Source organism: Frieseomelitta varia, unplaced genomic scaffold, assembly GCF_011392965.1.
Source record: "Frieseomelitta varia isolate USP_RPSP 00005682 unplaced genomic scaffold, Fvar_1.2 scaffold_430, whole genome shotgun sequence".
NCBI classification, from domain to species: domain Eukaryota; kingdom Metazoa; phylum Arthropoda; class Insecta; order Hymenoptera; family Apidae; genus Frieseomelitta; species Frieseomelitta varia.
In genome coordinates this window covers 1-17,218 of record NW_025110180.1, presented here as the reverse complement: position 1 = coordinate 17,218, position 17,218 = coordinate 1, and the positions used below count along the sequence as shown (strand labels likewise).

Sequence of the window (17,218 nt, the reverse complement as noted above, 5' to 3'; positions counted from 1 at the left end):
AAAAAAAAAAAAAAAAAAAAAAAAAAAACGAAAAAGGAGAAAAAGGTTTTTTTTTTGAATCGCAGTGGATTGCATTTAATTTCTATCCACGATTCAAACAATCGGAGTTGATTTATTTCTACTTCAGCAAATATAGCACTAAACGTTAAATACAGGATATTAAATATAAATATTCGGTATATTAAATTTTATTTAAAGCGAATGCAAACTGTTAGTCTGTTTTTATTTGAATGAAACACGATCTATCAGGCATCGTGTTTCATTTGAACATAAATTTATAGTAGGTTATTTTTTATTTACTGAGTTCTTTTCATTTGGATTTGTTAATGTACAGAAAAGGGAAAATATGTGAATTAATTTTTGTCGCTAGATATCGTCGAGTAGAGAAATTACAAACATTCAGAAAAATAAATAATTTTATAAGAACGATGTAATATAAGAGAATTGATTCTAAAATACTTTTATCTTTTTATCTATTTATTTCATGTCTAATATAGTATAATCTTCGACTTAAAAAAAAAAGAAAAAGAAGAAAAGAATATGTAACTTATTATCTATGTAATTTACTTTCTTGAAACACCAGCTAGATACGTTCTCTAAATTATAAAGAACGTTATAAAACTTTCAGAGATCAGTCCCTCAATTATTTTTAAACTTCGAAATCCGAAATTTATTTAAAAAAAAGAACACCTAGATTTTCCAATTTCAAGTTCTACTTGAAAGTCGTATTTTTAACTAAATATAATTTGCAGAGTGCATTCTTTATAATTAAACGCAAACGTTTCGAACAATATGAAAGATGTTGCAGTTTCGCAAGAGTGTATATTTGTCGTGGAACGTTTTCGAACAGCATCGAACGCGATTCCGGGTTGAATTCACCCCTTGTTCGAAAGGCTGACCGACCTCGATGACCGAGTGACATTTATCCGAATAACAAGCGTCTATATTCGCATTGCCTGGGCATTCTCGCGCTATCTAAATCATTCACAAGCTCCTGCATTCAAATCGTCGATTTTCTACTCCTCGCATGCCTTGTTTATTTTTGATCGATTGTCAGTTTTCTTGATCACGATCGAGAGGAGACCGCGAGAGAATTCTTCGTGCAGCGTTTCGCGTCTGGTAAAGAATTTTTAGTTTTTAATTCGATCGGACAGCGACGTATTTGGAAATTCTTTGCGGTGGAAAGATTTGAAATCTGCGAATAATGGCAAATGCTGTTACGGAGATTATATTCTAGATGATATAAAAACGAAGGAGATTTCGTGTTTGAATGAAAAGTGAAAAAGGGAATTGTTCGATTTTTCTCTTTCTTTGTTTCTTCTTCTTTTTTTTTTTTTTTTCTTGATAAAAGTACCGTCGAGTCATTTCGAATGAAGTTTTTTACTGAACGTGACATATTTCTTTCCATTGCCAGTGTTTAATCGCTTGTTCTATGGACTTTGAATCGCTCGAAAAATCAAGAGCTTCAACGGGATTTTAGAACATGAGAAAAATAAGAGTACAGTAATTACAAAAGGTTGCAATTTTTAGATTCCTTTCGTGCGTCATTTGATACTGAGACGAGGTGAATTTCTGTTCGTATAATGAATTTTTGCAAATTATAAGTATTTGCCTTAAATTATAAATTTCTATGAGCTATTTAATTAGAATTTCTTTCATTTAGGACTTAAAAATTAGCATTGATTGACAATTCAATCAAAATTTGACAGAAAAACAAAAGTACTTCGTCTTTGGAAAATTCGTAGTATTAAATTGAATATTTTTATTTCATTTTATTAATTTCATGATTTATTGCATTGTGTTACAGCGATGCCGATGGAACCAGTTGGTTTTCCCCAAATGGGCGTTGGTCTTCAAGGTGGTTTACAGTTGGTCAGGGATCCAACGACAGGCCATTTACTTCTTATCCATGCTGCTGGTATGGTCATAAATTCTTAAATTCAAAACAAATAATAAAAATTAGGGAAATTTTTATGATTTTTCCCTAATCAGAGTTTAACCAAAATTCGAAGAAAAGAGATTGTAACATTTACTCCAAGGATTCACTTTCTACAAAATTTAATTATTTCCAGCGAAAATGCTTTCTTTTCTCCGAGAATAAAATAATTCGGTATATTGAAGAAACTCGAGCCATTCTAACATTTATTTTAAAAGAATAATAAGAAAATAGAATCATGAAAATTTTCACTGAAATTCTTAAATCTAAAAATTCTAAAAATCTTTCGTGAGATTCACAATAAAAGAAGAGGTAATGATAAAAGTGTTTCAAAAGATTTATGCCAAATGAGGGAGTTATTTGTGTCTATATAAAAAGAAAAAGTAAATTTCATACGTTAGATCTAATTACGTCAGATATCAACTTTAGATTCGTTTCAAACTATAAAAGCACATTTCAAAATTAAAGCGAATTTCTCAATTTCTTAATATATATCTGGGTTAAAAGTCCAGGCTAAAATCCTCCACTGAACGAAAATATCTTTAACGTTTTAAGTAGGTCATTTCTCGGTTAAGAGCTTCTCTTGAAGGAATAATTAAAGATTAATAAAAGTGGATTAATTCACTTAATCCCTTGTAATGTGATCGTGATATTTCTGTTCTTAAAATGAATGTTACGATGGCTCATGTTCCGTTAATATACCTAAAAGAATTAATAACTATCGTGCTATTATTTCTTAGAGGAAAGGGAGCATAATGAAATATTTAATCAATTTTCGTTGGAATTTATTAAATTTTGTAGAAACTGAAATCTCAGAGTAATCAGATTTTAGAATTTTTGTAACCTAAATATCTTGAATTTACATTATAATTTTGATGTGTTAAATTTAATTTTTATATTATTGTGCTAGATTTCTCTTCTATCGTAACTCTTTTAGTTATTCAAGTTAGTTGAATATATACAAATATTATAATTATATTTTTACTAACGCGTAGTTATTTTATAATACCTACTCAAATAAGTATCGATTAAAATAATGATCAACGATCTTAAAATTCTAACTTGTTCATACTTTAAAACTGCAGAATATAACGTTTCAAACCATTGTCAATCATTCGATTTTAATTATTCGATGAATAAACCAGAAATATGGATAAAAGCGAAACAGATTAATTCCATTATATTAGTTTGTGTAATAAATTCGTTCGCTGTTTGATGTCACATTTTTCGGAATGTTAAAAATATATGTTATAAAGACCATTGTTTACATTATCTGTAGTCGATAATATATGTAATTCATCCATGCTAAGGATGAATAGGGAAACACATATGTATATGTAATGTAAATAAATAATACATATTACAATGGTATTACTTAATGAAAAAAATAGGAAGAAAACAAATAATATAAACATGTAGCACAATATAAAATTGAAAATATAATTTAAGAACTTTCAATTATTATTTATTACTACAGAAAGAAATATTGACTTTACGATAGTTGAATCACTTACTATATTATCAACATAACATGGAATATTCATAATTTCAAAGAACGTGGAGATACACATAAACGTGCGTACAATTTTTTGATTGAAGAAGCGAAACCTTCGAAGTCATTCAATTTATTTACAGAGAATAATCAATCAAATAATACGCGTTAATTGTATACCATCGTTGAAATGTTGCCGAATGTGCTTATTGCGCAACCTAATATTTTAGAAAGTGTACGTAGCGTGTAATACTTTTGTAAAAAAAAAAAACTGGAACATCTTCTGTTCGCAGAACAAATGCAACAGGCAGTGGTATGGCCGAATTACTCAAATCACAATAGCGGAAATGTCGCGCCACCGCCGCTTCTGCTTCCGCCGCCGCCGCCTTCTCTTCAACTTCTCAGCGACATCGGTGGCGCCAGGCTGGTCCTTACGGAGAGTAAAAGAAAGCAGCAGAGCACCTTACCTATCGTGAAAATAGAAGCAGACTGTGGCACCAGCCCTACGACCATAATCAGTAAGTTGAATGCAATTTTCAAAGCGAAGTTTAAAAATTCTATTTAAATTAAAAAAAAAAAGAAAAAAAAAGACCTAACTGCATAGTCGGAAAATAGAACGCGCGTTACTATGATAATATACTAATTATAAGTTTCGTATGATATTTAATTTATGGTACGTGGTACGTGCTTGATTGGTAGATTCATGGAAATTATTTAAATTCTTATCAATCATACGAAATCATATGAAAATCTTAGATAAATCATTTACATATGATTTAACACGATTGCACGTTATTTTCTTTACTTGATTAAGTACAGTTTTTCTCTTAATTCGCGTTTTACTTAAAATTCTTATCCACTTGCGTTTATTCATTTACATTTAATTTCCTCTTTTTTTCCATTTCAATTCCAATATGTGATATAGAATTCATTTATTACACATTATCTGAGATAGAATACGAAAAATTATCTTATTGCTTATATTACTTCGGTAACAATTAGAACCATACTCTTGAATAATAATTGACAATAAATCTTCTGTCGGAAATTATCTCTTATCAAATTAACAAAATAGATCAACGCGTCGTGCAATAATTGGCAAGCTTCATTTACATAGAAAAATTCATTTATTGATCGAATTTATTGGTCAAATAATTTCATAACGTTGTAATTCTAAATTCCATAGCGTCCACGGAGTCCACGAAGGCGTTGCAGACCGTGACTTCGATGACAGGAACCCTCGTGCCAGATGCACCCCTCGTTACTACGCTTCACTATTACCCGCATGCTCCTGCGTTGGTTCAGATCAGCCAGGCAGAGCCAACCCATTGCAGATCACAGGTAAGTCCCTTGCCTTTGTCATTTCACTGTTTTCTTCTACCTTTCTTTTGTATTACGGTCTATTGTCTATAATTTCTTTCATTTTCCCCGTGAAAATACTAAGTCGTCCTTGAGAGTACTAATAGCTTTATTACGGTACATTATACCAAAATTTAGTAAGAGCTACCTTCTGGAAAGTTTCCGCAATGTTGGTAATTGATGTTTGAATTTACTAGAGGAATTATTTACTGTAAGCAGTAAAGAGTAGTAATTTTTAATCGTTATTTAATTACACAATATTTCCTGTATATTATTTGGAAAGTTTACTTTTGCAGACTATAAAATTCAATGACCGATTTTATTATATCTGTTATAGTTAATTTTCACTTTTCTATTTTGTTTGGAACTTCAATTGAACAAAAAATTTACTTTCACTGTTACAAAAATGTTATTTTTGACGTAAAGAGATCGCATATTTTTTAGAAACGATTCAGGACAATTTTAGACTAAATATCGATAAAGAAGGATTTAAATTCAAGAAAAGGATTTTAGATTATATATATTTATGTATAAAAGGGGATTTAAATTCAATAAAGATAGAAGAAATTTTAATTTCTAACAACAACGAACTCACTAACAATATATATATATATATATTTCAGCAAAAATAAATGCCGTATAATTTCTAATTTTATAATATATGTATACTTTTAAATTACTAGTTTCACATTTTGGAAATATGATCACGACAGATAAATTATATTACAGTGTCGATAAAACTTCAAGATTTTTCATACAACGCACACTTGATCATCTTCTTATACAAATTTTGTAAAATTGAACCTAAATTAATAATTATTCGACAGTGCGTTCAATTTTTATAATTAAAATATGATTAACAATTTTTTTCTATAAATAATATCAAGTCGAGCATAAAATGTATCATTCCACTCAAAAACAATTGTAGTTATCTACGAGATAATTATTATTGTTATATTATGGTTCTCCCCGTAACTAAAGGATCTTTTTTCACAAAGTTCTTTCGTATTTCCAAAAACAAAAAAAAAAAAAAAAAAAAAAAAAAAAAAAACAGGATTTATACGAACGAGATATTCAAGGTGATCAAATTACATGGTCCGTTCTGTATACAAAGAAAAAAAAAATTTCATTTTTCACTGTTATCGAAATACTTTTGCGAGCCACTGTATGCTCGTCGATTGTACGTTCGAATCGAGCACGATGACAAGAGGGAAAAGCAAACGATGCAGGAATGGGGGGGTGGGGGGCGACGATAGTAATTATGCCAAGCTCAGGGCGCGGTCCAACCGTTCGCATAATGCGGAAACGTTGTGGCACATTGTATTAATCATGCGCAAACCTATTTGCATCGCTATCTGCATAGATATTACTAACCAGCTCGTTGTTGACCCTGCAATTCCTGGGACGCTGAACGTTTCACGTTGGTTTGTTCGCCGCGGTCTTTGGTTTGCTTTCCGCTGGTCATTTGCCCGTTACCGTTTCCATTCGTTTCTCTGTTTTCCCGTCCTTCTTTCGAGATCGAACTTTTATTTTCTATTGTAGAAAAAAAAAAACATATCGTGTCGAGTGACTATTTGACTCGTCAGTAAGACAGTTCGAGCAATTTTTTTGAATGTTCTTAACTTTTATTTTTTCATTATAGAAAATATATCGGCATGACTGTTTGACTCGTTGTTGGTAAGATTGAGCAATTTTGGATATTCTTAATCTTTTGAGCAATTTCGACAGAGATTTCGATAGAATAGAAATTCATAGAGACGATTTTAGTTCATGAAAAAAATTTTATTCTTGAATTATGAATTTTAATTTTAATTTGTAAAAGAAAGTTATACGCTTTTTAGAAGATGCGTAGATATCGCGAACATTCTTTAAGCATTTAATATATAACATTTAAAGAAATTTTCTCCTGAATAGTTTTTAGACGTGGATAATAGATATTAATAGATTCTTGTACAGTATATGACAATTTCAAATATAAAAATTTATTGATAACGAAGAGTCAAAATTTATTATCTGTCAAATTCTGCGTAAAAATCATTTTTCAGTAAGGAGTAAAAAAATGATTACACTTTTCTCTGTCTCTACTGTCTATAAATTATTTTCATCTCCTTCAGATGTTAATATTTAAGAAAAAAAATTCCCGTTCAAATTAGAAGCAAATCACCTAATTAAGCTCTCTTCTAAACTTCCTTTAAATTTCGACAAGAATACTCTTTACACTTTTTTTTCTCCTTCCTTCAATTTCCCCCCCTCGACTTACTTAGCTCCTAATCTCGAAGTTTTGTTTTCCCTTGGGTGATTCATGACCCGAGGGTGTCAATTCGTTGCGCGAACAAAAGCTTAAACTGTTGCTTACCAATCCTTGCTTATTCTCTTTTCTTACGACCTACACTTTTCCTGAGCGCGATTTCAAAGAGCTTTTCAGTCTTTCGTTACAATACGGTTTGTTTCCTTCCCTTTGCTCCACTGCTTTTCCATTTTATTGCCATTCTTTTGCCTCGCATTCCTCCTTTCCTCTGTCAATTTCCCCCTTCGCTTTTCCCGATAATAAATGTTGCTTCTTTTTTTTTTTTTGTTTTCTTTTCGTAAAATGCGATCGAGACGTGTTTTCTTCGTTTTTCCTAAATTCCTCATCCGTGCTGCTCTTGAACGAGAAAATAAAGCTCGGATCGCGAATTTATTTATTTTACGCGTTTCTTTTCGATAAAAAAAATTCAATATTCTGTTGTTAATGAAAAAATTACATTCTTTTCGTGCAAATAACTAATTATCCAAATGAACATTTCGAAGGGATGTTCAGGAAAAATCTCTTTCTTATTATTATTCTTTCTCTGCAGTAAACGTTGGGTATTAGTTTCTCTAATACACATAATTAGAAGCCAAACCAGTTATTTCACACACCTATCGGCGTTCACGATCGCCGATTTCCACGTTCAAATTGTTTTACCAGACATCAATGTAAATCATTCCAATGAATACATATTAAACAGGGTAGTTGGATTAATTTGCATGGTTATAACATCTATCTAATTCAGCTCTATTTGCAACGGGAACGATTTCGACGATCGTTGTCAATTGTCATGATCGAACAGAAATCACTTCAATTCTGCGTTTTCTCTCTGCCTTTCGGCCACTTTGTTTCGAGAATCCGCTTTGTAAATGGAATCCGAAGGCTTTTCCTTCTAGATTCTAGAGTTTCGCCTTTGGCCTCTCTGTTGTTGAAAAAAATCGCATTCGCCGGCGAATTTTTTTAAACAATGAATTTTTAATAATTTTTAATTCAATAAAGTTGAACGAGCTATCTTTAAAGTGAACACATCCGTGCGGATAGAACGTGAATTGAACCTTGAGTGAACTAAATTTTATTACCCTGTTTGTAATTTTCGTGCTTAACGAGTCAAGCTGTACGAATATTCCAAAGAAACTGTGAAAACAGGTAACGAATATACGAATGTATTAAAACGTTTTGAAACTCGTCGTTTTACGTGTTACGTGAAGCCGTAATTAGAAAAGTAACTCAAAAGATTATTCATTTTAAAAGTATGTTTTTATAAAGACAATAGACGAAGATGTTTGTGTTAATTTACGTAGTGCAATTAATTTTCGTAATGCTTTGTTATAAATGTTTTATATGAATTGTGTTTTTAAATACGTAAAATATTTTTATATGAATTTTTTTGAAATACGTGAAAAGCTATGAATGATACTGAGAAAACAAAAAATAATTCATTTGCAGATAATTATTAATACGAATATATTCGGAGGAGCAATCCATAAAAATATCTATAGTTATATCTATTTTTAAATGACAGTAACTGTTCGGATTAACTTTCTGAGTATTTAGTCCGTATGAGAGTATTGTACTGAGAGTTTTTACACATTTCTCATCTCAAAATCTTGAAAAATTTTGATGGAATTTCATAATTTTGTTAGACCGTTAAAGATGAATAAATGAGCATAATTGATTTTTAATTTCGTACACGTTTGTCAGTTAGACGTTAAACTTTTAGAATTTTGGTAATTTTAAGCACCCAAAAGCAATAAATTTTAATCCCCATAAATCACAACCATTTGAGATAATTATGGGAATTTTTCGCTTGAGAATAATTAAATTTCCATTTTGTCGATTTTTCATTCTGACAATAAAGGATATTGACAAACTAAGAAATCTTCTATTTAGATTTTTAGTTTGTTCCACTGGATATAGTAATTTCAAACATTTAGAAGGTTTACTTTAATATTCTTACGTACATAAAATTATTGCCAAAATCTTCGAATCTTAATTAATATCGAAGCTTAGTTAATTACCTGGACAATCTTCATTATAATACTTCCTAAATTTTCTACCATTTAGACTTTGAAAATATTCCTCTATTCAAATCGCTGTTTCCGCATCTGGTAAATAGCTTTATGGCCTGTAGAACGCTTTTGGCTACATCAGATAAGCCGTTGATGTTTCAGAACAATACATGTCATTTGAAAAGTTATAGTTATAGTCCCGTGCGTCATAAAATTCCCGGCTTAGGGCAATTTACTGTACCTGAAGCTACACCCGAGTACACCCGAGTTGAGCAAAACTAATTGAGTTTAAAATAAAATTTTTAACTAAATGAGTTTAAAATTACATTATATTATAATTATAAATAATAATTACGAATAACAATTGATTTCCTGCTTTAGCCGTTAGCTGCGATGAACGATCGAACAAATCTTTTAAGAATCAAGTTTTTACTTTAATTGTTAATTGTTGTACGAATAAATTTCAATCTTACTCATTAACGATTAACAATTTTTTTCACGGTGAAATTTGTCTACAGAAAAGAAACACAAACTTATGTGTATTAACGTTTTGAAAAATGAATTTGAGCTCGTTTCGAGAAGCGTGAAACTTTCACTTTTGTACTTTTACATTTATTTGTTTATAAAAATGTTTTCGATTTTACCGATTGTAATTCTAGATTTATTATTTCTGATGTTATCGATTTTTTATTATCAAAATTATAACAGTATTTTTCGACGTTATCGATTTCTTATTATCAAAATTATAACAGTATCTTGATCCTGAAGCGTCGAAGCTTTATTACAATTTAAGTTTAAATGAAATTAAATTAATAATCAAATTTGATGTTGTAACAATTGATAACTGAAGATTGACACTGTTAATCGATTGAATCAATCGCCGATTTTTCAACGATTTTAACGAACGGTTAATTATCATTATTTATCAATTAAATCAATCGCCAATTTTCTGACAATTTATTTCATTAATTCTAACATCAGTCAAACAAAAAATTTTAATCGATTAATGCCCAACTCTGAGTTGATAATTTCATTTATCTGAAAAAATGAAGCACAAAATCATTCTGTTGTCCTATCTGCCCTATCACTTTCCCTCTCTATTCACTCCGAGGGGTTTGGCTTAGATCTAAACCGACAAATCAGAATCATTAAATCAATCGCCGATTTTTCAACGATTTTAACGAACGGTTTTAATTATCATTATTTATCAATTAAATCAATCAAATCGCCAATTTTCTAACAATTTATTTCATTAATTTTAATATCAATCAAACTAAAAATTTTAATCGAGTAATGCCCAACTCTAAGTTGATAATTTCATTTATCTGAAAAAATGAAGCACAAAATCATCTTGTCCTACCTGCCCTACCACTTTCCCTTTCTACTCACTCCGGGGGTTTGGCTCAGACCTAAACCAACAAATCAGAATCATTTTTCAGCTTCAACCCCCACTTTTACTTCCCCAAAACCTTAGGTATACTTACGCGATTTCGTCCTTACGATTCTTGGCTTAGCTGAGTCATTCATTTGCTCTTTGTTGCTCGGTGCAGTTAGTGTCGGGAGATTACTCTTGTCCCCAAAGAGTAACTGTGCTTTACGTATACGTATTCGTGCGTGTTGGAAGTACACGAGTATCGAACTCTTTCTCAAATATCAAGTTCTTCATTTACGACTAAACTTTGATTTGATTTGAGTGCGTGGAAAATTTTTGTGACAGTATCATTCATAGACTGATCGCCAAATTAATCGGCAGTTACAAAACATCGCGCACTCGGTCGCTCCAATTTTGTTTAAAAATTCGCCGTTGCTTAAACTCGTCATATATTTGATTCTGGTGTGTCTTGCGTGCAGCAGAGAAATTCGTTTCTTTCGAAGGCGACTTCGCCGGTTTCGTGTTTGACGCCGCCGCCGGAAGTGACGACGATCCACGCGATGGAGCAACAGGAGGTGGTACCAATCGTCGGTGTGCAGGACGCGTCGAACCAGACGGACGCACCGGAACCGGAGGATCAAGAGCAGCAACAGCAACAGCAGCAGCAACCGTTGCTCGAAGCGTGCGTCAAGCAAGAGCAGAGTTTGAGCCCGTGTCAGTTGCAGAACTCGGCGACAAATCTCACGCAAACAACCACCACCAACTTGACGAATCTCACCAACTTCGAGATCGTCGCCGCATCACCGGAGAAGGTGTGCAACGTCGTGCGAATAACCACGACCACGACCACTGTTAATCCAGCGGTGTGCAGCCTGGTCGGCAAAGTGGACAAAGCGGAGAACACGGTCATTAACATGGCGGATTGCCCGAAGTATTCGGTGACGAAGGAATGCAGGAGCGTGACGTCGATCGATCGAACGATCGAGCACGTTGTGACGCAACAGATCGATCGAGAGCACGACGATAGAAATCATCTGGGAGACGAGAAGAGCGAGGAGCAGCTCACGGAAGACAGAGTGCCGTGTCGGGATATCAGGAACGGTCCGAGGATCATCGAAATCACCGAGGAGAACTGCGACAGTTTTCACGAGAACCTCGAGTTTTTCGGCAGCAGGAGAGACCATTCTTTGGATCGACTCCGCGACAGAAAGAATAATTACGTTCACGAAAGTGTGGACGTCGAGATGGAGGAGGAGATTGACGCGAAGGCTGCTCTTCCCGATAAGGTAAGAGATCTTCTTCTTTCTAATGTTGGTTTATTGAGAATTTCTTTTTTCCATTAATTTACGCCTAAAATTAATGAAAAAAAGTTATATAAATGTATGCCCTATCTGTCTTCGTTTATGAGATATAATGAATGAAATACCCTGTATAATTATATAATTGTAATTATCATTATATTTATATATAACGTGGATATTATTCATTTTTTATAATACATATTTCCTCAAAAACGTAACACCAAGAAGCGAATAAATTTATTGTACAATCTAGTAACATACCGTGATGAAAAATTGTCAATGTCTTTAATTGTTCTAACTTTGTAAAAAAAAAAAGAAAGACAATTCTCTCGATCTCATTTCAAAGATTAAAGTCTCTAATTTCTATCACATCAAGTTCATTTTTTTTTTTTTCAAAAATATTTTTGTATCGACTTGACAAAAAAAAATCGGGACATCTTTTCAAACAATTGAAAAAAAAGGGAAAGTCTGAAGTCACGACGAAAGAAATTATTACTATCAAACTTGCTCGAACATTCTGTATCATGCGCATTACGTTTTCCAGATTGAAATACCTAAAATTGAGGAAAGGCCTCCGATCGAGTCGAACAGACACGCGAGTACGATGGAAACGTCAGAGGCAGCAGATCGGGCAAATAAATTGTCAGAAAGTAACGGCCAGTCGAGAAATCGAATGGAAATCGACGGGAGTTACCAGAGTTTGGAGAAGAATCGGGACGAACGTCCCGAGGCCCCGCTACCACGTCCACAGATCACGGTGAAGTCTTTCGACATGCCCAGCATCGACTGCGACGATCAAGTCGCCAAACCGATCGTGATCAAGCAGGAGGCCGACGAGACCGCCTCGTACGACGATTTTTCCTCGGCTACGGAAAAGTCCAGGTGTCAGGACTCGTCGAAGAAGCACGCGACCGAGAAGAGTCATCCCGGTATCGAGAACGTGGTGGAGAAATTAAAGAAGAACGCAGCGGCCGCTCTTCAAGAAACGACGTTTCAAAAGGTGGACGATCCCAAGGACAAGAACGCGGAGGACTTGCGTTCGAGAAGGCACTCGGAACCAACGCCAACGAGGAGGTTGGAGAACGGTTTGAAGAAACACATTCTGAAATCTTGCGAGAACTCTCAATTTTTGAACAATTATCCCGAGCCCGTGTCCCGTGAGACCGAGGTGTCGTCGTCGGAGGCGTCGAGAGTTAGTAAAGATTCTCAGGATGTTGCCAATCACGAGCGTCCTTGCGACTTTTCCATGAGCAAATACCCCGTGCCCAGGAAATGTTTCTTGAACCAGAACAGCAACAACGACAAGCCAATCGAGCACGAAGACACCGTGGTGAAGAAAGAAAGTGTCTCCTCGCCCGAGTCGTGCGAAGCGGAGTTGATGAACTGCACGGAGGACGTTGAGACGACGGTGTCTTCCGCGAAGCGAAAATTAGAAATCTCCGATCAGGTGAACGCGTACGCCACGGTTGTGTGCGACGATGAATCGTCGAAGTCAGCGAGGAACGCTGTCAATTTGAAACAGAAACCGGTAGTCGACATCAGCGGGTTGGAACTGTTGTCGAACAGCATCGAGCAACTGGAACAGCTGAAGCCGCCGAACACGCAGAACGTCGCCGCGGCGACGACCGAATTGGAAAGAGCGTCGGCGAGAGCGACCATGGACAGCCCTTTGGGACTGTTGTGCGCCCTCGCGGAACAGCGATTTATGGAAGAGATGGGCGACGAGGTCATCAATTTGGAGAACTCCGAAGAGATATCGCACGCCGGCAGGTTGTTGCTGAATCTGGGCAGGATGAACGTTCAGAACAAGGAAATGAAACCGACGGAGAAGAGAAAGTATGAGCAAGGAGATTCGCAGGGCTGCGAGAGTCTCAAGAAGCTGAAAATCGATGGCGAAGCCGAGAACGACGGCTACGACTCGTTGCGTTACGAGGATCGCAATAATGGTGAAACGTACGGCGAACAAGTGCAGGAGGAGTTTATACTGAAAGCGAAGGCGAAGACGAGAAGCGCAAATTTGTCGGAGAAAAATTATGCTAATGACAACGAAGACGTTGATATGTTAGAAGACGCTTCTCTTGACAGGAATACTTCTCAAAACGAGAGTTTTGAGCAGAACGAGAGGCAGTATCTAATGAACGGGACGTATAGCAATAATCGATCTATCGACCATCATTTCTCGGATTTGGACGATGAAATGTACGATCAGAGAATGTCTCCGAGTGATAAAGCGGCGGAGAATAACGAGGACAGCGGTGATGCGAAGAGCAGGATTTCTATGGAGCATCGCCACGATTACAGGAACCTGCAGGCGAAATTGGACGCGAAGAAATTCTTAGCACGGAAAGGCCATACTGATAATAACGAAGACTGGCCTGACATGGATGCCATGGAATTGCACATGAGAGTTCAATTGGCAGATATACAGAGGCAGTACAAAGAAAAGCAGAAGGAATTGTCGAAACTAACTCCAAAGAAGGACGAGAAGAAAAGTCCGGGACGACCACGTAAGAAAAGCCATTCCTCTAGGTGAGTCAAAGCTTTCACTTTACTTTGGAGTAATTTATTATGGAACAGTTGTTTCAAACAGTCATCTTTAGTTGAGCAACAATATCGTTCCTTTTTCATTAGTCTATACATCTCGAGAAATTCTGTAAAGGGTGTGTAGAGTTGTCTCTAGTTTAATTACTTCTGTTTCTTTTCTTTATGAAATACATATGTAAGATAAATGGAATAAACAAATTACTCTGTGATTAGATCTCTCTTGCAAAAGTATAAATTTTCTTTTCACGATGTCTGACGTAATTTAAACAATGTAGTTCGCACGTTCACGTTGGTCCTTTTTAATATAGAATTTCTCGAATAATTCCATTGAGTTTCAAGTCGTCCATGTAGATCACAAAAGAATTAATTATGTTTACAGTTCTGATCCTACTGCATCCCCTTCTACGTCAGAACAGACGCCTTCGCCACAAAAATCTCCATTGCCCGAAGAACCTACGACATCAGCAACTTCAACTATTTTAGCAATGTCAAGGTGCAATGTAAATTTGATAAAATTGGATGAGCAGAGAAGTCACATCAAGTTGTTGGATAGTATACCGAGCATTCCGATGCCTGTTGCACCGGTTGCTTCACCAATATTACCTTCGAGCAAATCATCACAGGACGACGATGAGAAAAGCACTGGACGGGTAAACACTTTAACTGAAAATATAATAACCGGGACGCAAAAATCTAAGAAAACTGTAAAAAGAAAAAGAGAATATATTGCAAGACATGAAATAATGACAAGAAGCAAGGTAAAAAAACTAGAAAAACTAGAAAATGAAAAACTAGAAAAAGAAAAACTAGAAAAAGAAAAACTAGAAAAAGAAAAACTAGAAAAAGAAAAACTAGAAAAAGAAAAACTAGAAAAAGAAAAACTAGAAAAAGAAAAACTAGAAAAAGAAAAACTAGAAAAAGAAAAACTAGAAAATGAAAAATTAGAAAATGAAAAACTAGAAAAAGAAAAACTAGAAACTGAAAAATTAGAAAATGAAAAAAAATTAGAAAATGAAATATCAATAAAAAATTAGTAAAAAAATTACAAAATGAAAAATCAATAAAAAATTAAACGATAAAATTTTTTAGATTTAGGAAGAGAAAAAAAATGAGAAAAATAAAAAAAAATTTATTATTGATATTTTTATTATTAGGAATTACTTATTTGTAATATTCAAATATTCATTGAGATTTTGGTTATACCGCGTCACGTAAAAAAATTTTATTTTTGTGTAAATGTTTCAATTTTATAATACATATTATATGTATAATTTATGTAAATATTTTGTAAAATATTTATGACGAAAGAAAGTTACGGTTTCTAAAAAATGAAATTTTATTATTAAATTAGTATTTACAATGATAAAATATAAAATTCGTATTTTACAAATAAGTTACACGTTCGTTTTTGTTCTTCAAACAATAACTTTATAGGGCTACTACATGCGAATAAATTGCGGATTTATGTTTTTTCAGATAATTGGAAATTATAAAAATGTACATAATGCTTGCAATATATGAAATATGTAAATAAAACATTTATTATAATAAAATATTTATTATAATATGTATGTAACCCATAATTTGTTTCTAAAAATTTAAAAATACATTAAACTTTGCGGTGTATTTATGAAATACTTGGGTACATGAGATAAATATTAAGACTACAGTATGAATTACTCATATTATTCGGATTTTTGCAATATAATTTGTTTTAGCGATAGATAATAAAACAACGAAATAATTTTTCTAAATTAGATGTTCAATCAGTAATTGCTTTTATTTTTGTACAAAAATATTTATAAAGCTACATTTTTCAGTAACAGACTCGTTCGCCTTTAGGTAACAATATTTCCATTTATGAAAAATATTTTTTCAAAGCTGGCAGATGTTGCTGATATAGTTTCGCCAAGTTTGAATATTTTTTGCTCGAGTTCTTCATCATTTTAGTAACGTAAATTACAATCTGTTTCACTATTCGTCATAAAATTACAAATCACTCGGAACATCGGATTTTTAAAGTTACATCGAGTATCCGATTATATTCGATAGATTTGATAGTAATTAATGATCTCATAAGTATACTGCGTTAGTTTATGTATTTATAAAAAATATGAAATCACCCATAAGGCAAGTAACATGAAAGAATTTATAAAATATCCAAAGAACAATGTTTTCTATAATACCTAAAGAATAATATTTTGTATAGTAAGTTGGTTCGTAAAACAAGGTACGTAACATTTGTCGAGGATATTTTTTTCTTATCATATTCTAAGAATCATTAATTTAAATAGAAATCCGCAATTTACTCACAAGATACCCAAAGATCTCGCATATCTGGGTAAAGATGTTAGCTCTCATTTCGACGAACGAATGAAGAGTGTAAATGATACAGTTAAGAAATTGCTAGGGAAATTCTTTTTTTTTTTCTACATACAAAAATCTTGTTAAATTTCGGGAAAATGTTTGCAGCTTGGCTACGACACGTCTTCACCAGCGCCTACAGTTGCCAGCTCCAGCTCGGCGTCGAAGAAACGAAAGGTTGGCCGTCCAAGGAAATTAATGTACACCTCTGGAAGTGTACGACACCTCACAGAGACAATAGTTGCTAAGAAACCTAAGAGCAAAAGTTCCTTGGTCGGCTATCTTCTATCTTCGAAGAACAGACATTTACAGACAAAAGTAAGTTTTTATCTTGCAAATCTGAGACACACCAGAACTGTATTATAAGAATGTATTGTAAGAAAGGATGGTTGCGAGTGTATGTGATTGCAAATTAGGTGTGTCTGCAATTTTAGCCTGGGCAATTGAAATGTAAACGGAAAAATTGTTTGATTGCCGGAAGTATGAGAGAGAGAGAGAGAGAGAGAGAGAGAGAGAGAGAGAGAGAGAGAGAGAGAGAGAGAGAGAGAGAG

At 33.8% G+C, this 17,218-nt stretch overlaps 1 protein-coding gene across 5 annotated transcripts in view; it reads left to right on the top strand.

The window, feature by feature from the left end:
• LOC122532016 overlaps positions 1–17,182 on the top strand; it is a 182,731-nt gene extending 165,549 nt beyond the window's left edge. For 3 of the 5 annotated variants that reach the window (XM_043660421.1, XM_043660418.1, XM_043660416.1), the window contains 7 exons: positions 1,808–1,918; positions 3,722–3,946; positions 4,615–4,769; positions 10,938–11,744; positions 12,304–14,288; positions 14,683–14,953; positions 16,776–17,182. In XM_043660421.1, coding sequence (XP_043516356.1) covers positions 1,808–1,918; positions 3,722–3,946; positions 4,615–4,769; positions 10,938–11,744; positions 12,304–14,288; positions 14,683–14,953; positions 16,776–17,033 — 3,812 coding nt within the window. In that variant the 3' untranslated portion in view covers positions 17,034–17,182. The remainder of the gene's footprint in view (positions 1–1,807; positions 1,919–3,721; positions 3,947–4,614; positions 4,770–10,937; positions 11,745–12,303; positions 14,289–14,682; positions 14,954–16,775) is intronic. The other 2 variants (XM_043660420.1, XM_043660419.1) reach the window with 1 other exon arrangement.
• Positions 17,183–17,218: the final 36 nt, after the last annotated feature.